The 6436-nt window shown below is 38.0% G+C and overlaps 2 protein-coding genes across 2 annotated transcripts; one reads left to right on the top strand and one right to left on the bottom strand.

Moving 5' to 3' along the window:
* Positions 1-450: 450 nt before the first annotated feature.
* LOC107767952 (protein ASPARTIC PROTEASE IN GUARD CELL 1-like) lies at positions 451-2594 on the top strand. The gene has a single exon (XM_016587058.2). It carries the CDS (start codon positions 567-569, stop codon positions 2031-2033), a length of 1467 nt encoding a protein of 488 aa, XP_016442544.1. The 5' UTR covers positions 451-566; the 3' UTR covers positions 2034-2594.
* Positions 2595-4721: 2127 nt separating this feature from the next.
* On the bottom strand, positions 4722-5828 carry LOC107767953 (kinesin-like protein KIN-5B; the record flags this gene model as incomplete). Its single annotated transcript, XM_075240005.1, has 4 exons — positions 4722-4817; positions 5089-5227; positions 5302-5639; positions 5727-5828. Coding segments are annotated over 4 exons (675 nt in total), but the record flags the coding sequence as incomplete, so codon positions are not given.
* Positions 5829-6436: the final 608 nt, after the last annotated feature.

Genomic DNA, 6436 nt, shown 5'->3' with positions numbered 1-6436 from the left:
TCTCACTGGGCTATTGTTGTTGTTAATATGTTACTCCCTCCGTTCACTTTTATTTGTCCACTATTCACTTTGCACAACCCTTAATAAATGAAGTGATACTCATATTAATTAATGTATAGTCTTAATGTATTTAGAAAATCATTTGGAATGAGTAATTAATGCTAAGGGCAAAATAGAAAAAATAAATTATTTTTCTCTTGATATGCGAAAGTGAAAGTGGACAAGTAAAAATAAAAATCTATTTTAGAATAGTGGACAAGTAAAATGAATAGAGAGAGTAATTACTATAATTTTTATAAATTGTCAATTAAAGTTTATTAGGAAATTTATTTATAATCACCTGATAAACTCCTTCAAAGCTAACCTCATTCAAAGCTTGTTTCTCCATATTGCCCTTCTTTGTCTCCTCTAACAAGTCCAACGCGACTTTCTTTCAAGTTTATAGCATTATAATTTCAAATTATCTACTCTCAACTTTCTCTTTCCTCGTAATATATAAATCCAAGCTCAGTCCCACAGTCACAGTCACACTCTGTTTTCCACTTTCCTTCTCTCATCCTTCAACAATGGCAGCTTCCAATTCCACTTCCTCCATTTTCTTCCTTGTTCTGTTATTCGTCACAGCTCTTTCACGTACAACTCCAGATGCCTCAAGAACAACATTCCTTAACGTTCCTTCCTCCATTCAAAAAACCCTGAACCCGTTCTCAGTGGATTCGTCTCAGGCTGTAAAATCACTAAAGCAAGATGAAAATGTCATTTCTACGTCATCGTCATCTTCACTGAGTCTTCAACTGCATTCTCGAGTATCAGTACGTGGTACTTCACATAGAGATTACAACTCACTTACACTAGCTAGACTGGAGCGTGACTCAGCCCGAGTCAAATCGCTTCAAACTCGTGTAGATCTGGTTGTACAACGGATTACTAAATCGGATCTTAAACCTGTTGAAGTCGAGTTTCAAGCTGAGGAATTGGAAGGGCCGATTATTTCAGGGACGAGTCAAGGAAGCGGCGAGTATTTCTCACGAATTGGCATCGGTCACCCGCAAAGTCAAGTTTACATGGTGCTCGATACTGGAAGTGACGTGAACTGGATCCAATGTGCGCCTTGCGCCGATTGTTACCAGCAAGCCGATCCGATTTTTGAGCCGGCTTCGTCTTCTACATTCTCGCCGCTCACTTGTGAAACGCAACAGTGTAAATCTCTTGATGTTTCTGAATGTAGGAACGACACGTGCCTTTATGAGGTCTCCTACGGGGATGGCTCGTATACCGTCGGCGATTTTGTGACGGAGAGAGTTACCTTTGGAGGTTCTGCTTCGGTTGAGAATGTAGCTATCGGATGTGGACATAATAACGAAGGTTTATTCGTCGGCGCCGCTGGATTGTTAGGTCTCGGCGGCGGCGCGTTATCATTTCCTTCACAAATTAATGCTTCTTCTTTCTCTTATTGCCTCGTGGACCGTGACTCGGACTCGACGTCGACTCTCGAGTTTGGCGGAGTGATATCGCCTGACGCCATCACTGCTCCGTTAATCCGGAATTCGAAGCTCGATACATTCTATTACCTGGATTTAACGGGACTAAGCGTCGCCGGAAATTTGCTTTCAGTTCCTCCTTCAGCTTTCAAAGTGAGCAATAACGGCGACGGCGGCGTGATTATCGATTCAGGAACGGCAGTGACGAGGCTTCAGACGGACGTGTACAACACGCTCCGTGACGAGTTCGTGAAAGGAACGAGGCACTTGCCGTCAACTAACGGCGTGGCGTTATTCGATACATGCTATGATTTGAAATCGATGAAAAGCGTGGAAGTTCCAACGGTGTCGTTTCATTTCTCTAACGGGAAAGAGTTACCGTTACCGGCTAAAAATTACCTGATACCGGTTGATTCGTCCGGAACTTTCTGTTTCGCTTTTGCTCCAACGTCGTCATCGCTGTCAATTATCGGTAATGTTCAACAGCAAGGGACACGTGTCAGTTTCGACCTGAAAAATTCTCTCATTGGATTCTCATCCAATAAATGCTAGTAATAGGTACTCGTAATTTATTTATTTCCTGTTTTACCCCTTGTTAAAAAGTTATTTTCGATTTTAGACTTGTCGGCCCCACTTGAAAGAAGTGTAACGTGAAGAAGTGGGACCGGTTCAGTAGGGGTGGGGTGTGTGTTATTATTGCAATTTCCGTATTGTGTTTTTTGTATAGTAATTTATTGATAGTGTGAGGGGTATTAATGGCAATCAGCGAAAAAGAAGTGAATTTGATAAGGTGGAGCTGCTGATAATTAGTAGTACGTAATTAGCGTAGATTTGATTTGGTGAAGTAGGGATCATGGTTAAAGTTTATAACCTGGTCGGTGCATGTTGGACACGTGGCTCAATGGTTGAAGTTTAAGCAAATCTTTATTTTATGCCGTGATATATGGAGAATCCATGCTACAATGTTGTGTTTATTTCACTTTCTTTTTTGGGGGACTCTGTGCTTTAGTAGGAGTACCAAAGGTGATTATTTCCTCAAATCAAGGCACAGCTGCTTTTATACTTTTGACAGAACTTAATGCACTTTGTTGCACTTGTCTTCTTCGGTTTGCTTATTTTGATGCTTTTCTTATGGCTGATTTATTACCTTTAACTTTGTTTGACGTCATGACTTTTTCTTTGAAAAAAATCTCTACTAGTAGGGCTGTCAACCCAAATAACGGCCTAAGGTTGGGTTGGTCATTGACTCGCATATTTATGGGAGAAATTTAAAAATAGCCAGATTTACAATTGGTCATTCAAAAATAGCCTAATTTTAAAAGTAATCGAAATTTAGTCATTTTTCATGTAAAAATAAATCTGAGCAAAAACACTGTTCAAAACCTGGAAAATACGCCAGTATATTATACTTGAGTTCCAGCATAAGTATGTTTGAACTCCATCATATTATACTGGAGTTCCAGGATAAGTATGCTGAACTCCAGCATAATATGATGGAGTTCCAGCATAAGTACACTAGAACTTCAGCATAATATACTGGAGTTCCAGCAAGTATAATTGTCCAGTATAATATACTGAAGTTTGGAGCACCGGTGCTCCAGTCTCCAGTATATTATACTGGAGTCAGCAAAGTATACCGCTCCAGCATAATATGCTGGAGTTCATACACAAGTGCACCAAACTCCAATATATTATACTGGACCGGTCTCTGTTGCAGCAAAATAATGACTATTTTTCATTTACTTCATAAACGCTGGCTATTTTTGAATGACTAGTCCGAAAATTGGCTATATCGTGGTATTTTTACCATATTTATTGATCTGAGCCCATCTTGACCCAACAACCTCAACTTATTTAAAGTTGGGGTGATTTTTAATCTAAATTATCTATGAGTAACTTTAACAAAATATTTTAGAAATAATTTTTTTTGTTTGATATGTTATATGTGACTATAATAAAAGAAAAAAAAATCTTATTTAGTAACTATACAATTCATAAGAAAATAACACATATTAAGTAAAGTTTGATAAGAGTTTGGCCGGTTAGGCTATGTCCCAAATTTTAACCCATCTTAACCCGTCCAATTATTGACTCATCCCGTCTTGACCCGCCCAAAATTGACCTAACTCGCCCATTTTACACCTATAACTACTACTATTTACAAGCTTTAGTGTCATTTGGGAAAAGGAAAAAGGAAGGCACAAACTCTCCTTGTATCTATAAACTTTAGTGTGACAATTGACCTCACACCTTGATCTTAATTGGAAATTAGAATAGCGGTCATATAATTCTTTACATTTTCTCGATCCCGAAATGGATGAAAGGTTCGAAGAATGAAGGTCAACACAAATTGTAAGTATTAAAAATCTGTACAATTAACGTAATAAAAATGGAGTAAATTTTATTTGACTCCCTAGAAATAGTTATCGTGCTGCATTTGAAGTAGGGGCGGACGTTCGGTATTTTGGTTCGGTATTTAAGAATTTCGGTTCTGTATTTCGGTATTCGGTTTATCGATTGTGTATACCAAATACCGTACCAAATTATTTCGGTACGGTTTGGTATTTCTTATTTTGGTTCGGTACGGTTTCGGTTTAACAATCAATAAACAATCAATGCTAAGTGCTAACAGTGCACATGGACAATTGAAATTTTCACTCTAAAAGAATATGTTTTTCTATATATAACACTATAACATATTAACACTAACAGTGCACAACTGCACAACCACAATGTGCACATGGCGGAAAGCCTAAAACAAGAATAACATCTGTAGTTGCAACTTGCAAAGGCAACCTTGCACGCAAGTATACTGAACTCAATGTCAATATTGTATGTCATACAAACTTGCAAATTTGCAATGAATCTGGCATATACTGTAGTTGGCAAAAGCTGGCCAACTGCACAATGCACATTACTGATTACACAACTATATTAAACAACTTAAAGTCTTAAACACAGTTAAACACTTAACACAGTCCAACAAGTCCAACAACTTAAATACAGTTAAACAAGTTAAACACAGTCCAACAAAAACAGTCTTAACCCTTAAGTATTAACACTTAAACACAGTGCAACACTGCAACTGGCCAACTGCAAGTCTGCACAGTCTTAACACTTAAACAGTTAAACATAGTGCAACAAAAAACAGAGAGGTCATCCCTCAACAAACAGTCTTGAGCAGTAGCACGGCCTCACGGGGCGTTGAGCAGTAGCACGGGGGCATGATTGCACTTGAACCTAAGCTATGTGAATAAAGTGTTCAACCAAAGCTGTTATAACACGACCAAGAGTAAGCAAACTCTTATTGATTTCCCCCGCTTCTCTTGCACGAGCCTGAATTCAAACAGATATAGTTGTTGTAAGTTGGATTCGCTTTATCAGGGTTAATCCATACAAGACTTGTTACCACCATTCCAGAAGATGCATATAACCTACCTCAGCTTGTTTGGGATTGAAACATAGTTGTTATCATGTTCTTTTTTGTTTTTTTCCGGTGCTAATTTGTCATTTAGTTAACATTTATTTGAATAACCGAGTATAAGAGAAATGTAAAAGCTTTCCAATTTTGCTTTTAAAGCACAAATTTGTGATGCTAATATCATACCTCTCGTGCACCTGATCGAGAAATATTTTCTGATCGTGCTAAATCAACAAGATTGAGCTTGCCACACTTAATGAGCTCCTCATCTCCAACAGTCATTTCTTTGACATGAATAGTTATGCTAAAAACAGAGTGAGAACGGCTGCAGAAGAAGAGTATCATTAACTTGTCGCTTAACATTTACTTTTTAAATCGATTAAAGCTAACAGGTCCTACCTGCTGCGTTTGTTCAATAGAGTGTCTGTTGTGCGCCTCCTGGCTGCTCCTCGCTCCAGGAGGTTATAAATGTCGTTTTCACTGTACACAGCTTCTTCCTCAAGATCCCTCACTACAACACAACCTTTTCCATCCTCCATGAGAGATACATGCTTCTTTTGTCTCTCTTCTGAAGACTTTGAGGGCTCTTCTGAAGCTAGAAAGTCAGTGATTTCTTCGTTGTATAGTTCCCAAAAAGTCACTTTCATGCTATAATCTGCATTTTGACCTTCAAGCGTATCGAAAATTTGGCGATCTGCCCTTGGAATAATACCTGCTTCAGCTGGTAATTCACCAGCCTATAACATAAGGAAAGAACAAGTCTTATGGACAAGAGTAGATCAATATGAAAGATGATATGGTGTATAGTGTGAACCAGTTAATACCTTATTCCTCATTCCTCCTTCCATTGTGTATGTTTTACCTGTACCAGTTTGCCCATATGCAAATACAATGCAATTAAATCCATTAAGAACTTCCTTAACAATGGGCGAAATGGCTTGATCATATATCGATCTCTGTTGTGATTTTGGGCCAAAAACCTGGTAAATAGCATATCTTTAAGACAGCTCCTAATGCTAACATTCTTAACATGCCATCCATCCATTTAATGAACAAAATGCTACTATAAAACAAAGAATTATACCTTGTCAAAAGTGAATACTTTGTCTACTTGCTTGTTAGCTACATTTTGTAAAACAGAAACTTCTCTTTTACTTTCATTACATGTTATGGCCTTTGGAACATTTATCCTTTGCTCATCATCATTCAATGGCCTGAAACAACAACAACAACACTAAGATTTGTCAAATGAAATTTGTAGCATTTGTTTTTCTTGAAGCCAATGTGTAAGAACATCAATCAGCAACAATGCATCCAATCCTAAGCCATTGATGTCCATATTGAGGTGTGTTTTTCCACATTCAATTTTATAAGCACATAACGATAATAAAAAAAAGGCAGGTTTACAGCATATAAATCATGTCCTGAAATATGATTTCAACCAAAAGAATAGAGTCCAAGTGTCTGTTGTTAGGCAAATTTCAACCGGGGCGACTAAAAGAATAGAGTGTTCAACCAAAGAGAGCATTCTGCT

The sequence above is a fragment of the Nicotiana tabacum genome, chromosome 20 (genome assembly GCF_000715075.1).
Source record: "Nicotiana tabacum cultivar K326 chromosome 20, ASM71507v2, whole genome shotgun sequence".
Lineage (NCBI taxonomy): Eukaryota > Viridiplantae > Streptophyta > Magnoliopsida > Solanales > Solanaceae > Nicotiana > Nicotiana tabacum.
This window is presented reverse-complemented; position numbering and strand designations above follow the sequence as displayed.

Excerpts from the sequence above, each read along its gene's own strand:
- LOC107767952 (XM_016587058.2), top strand. The coding sequence starts at position 567 with ATGGCAGCTTCCAATTCCACTTCCTCCATTTTCTTCCTTGTTCTGTTA.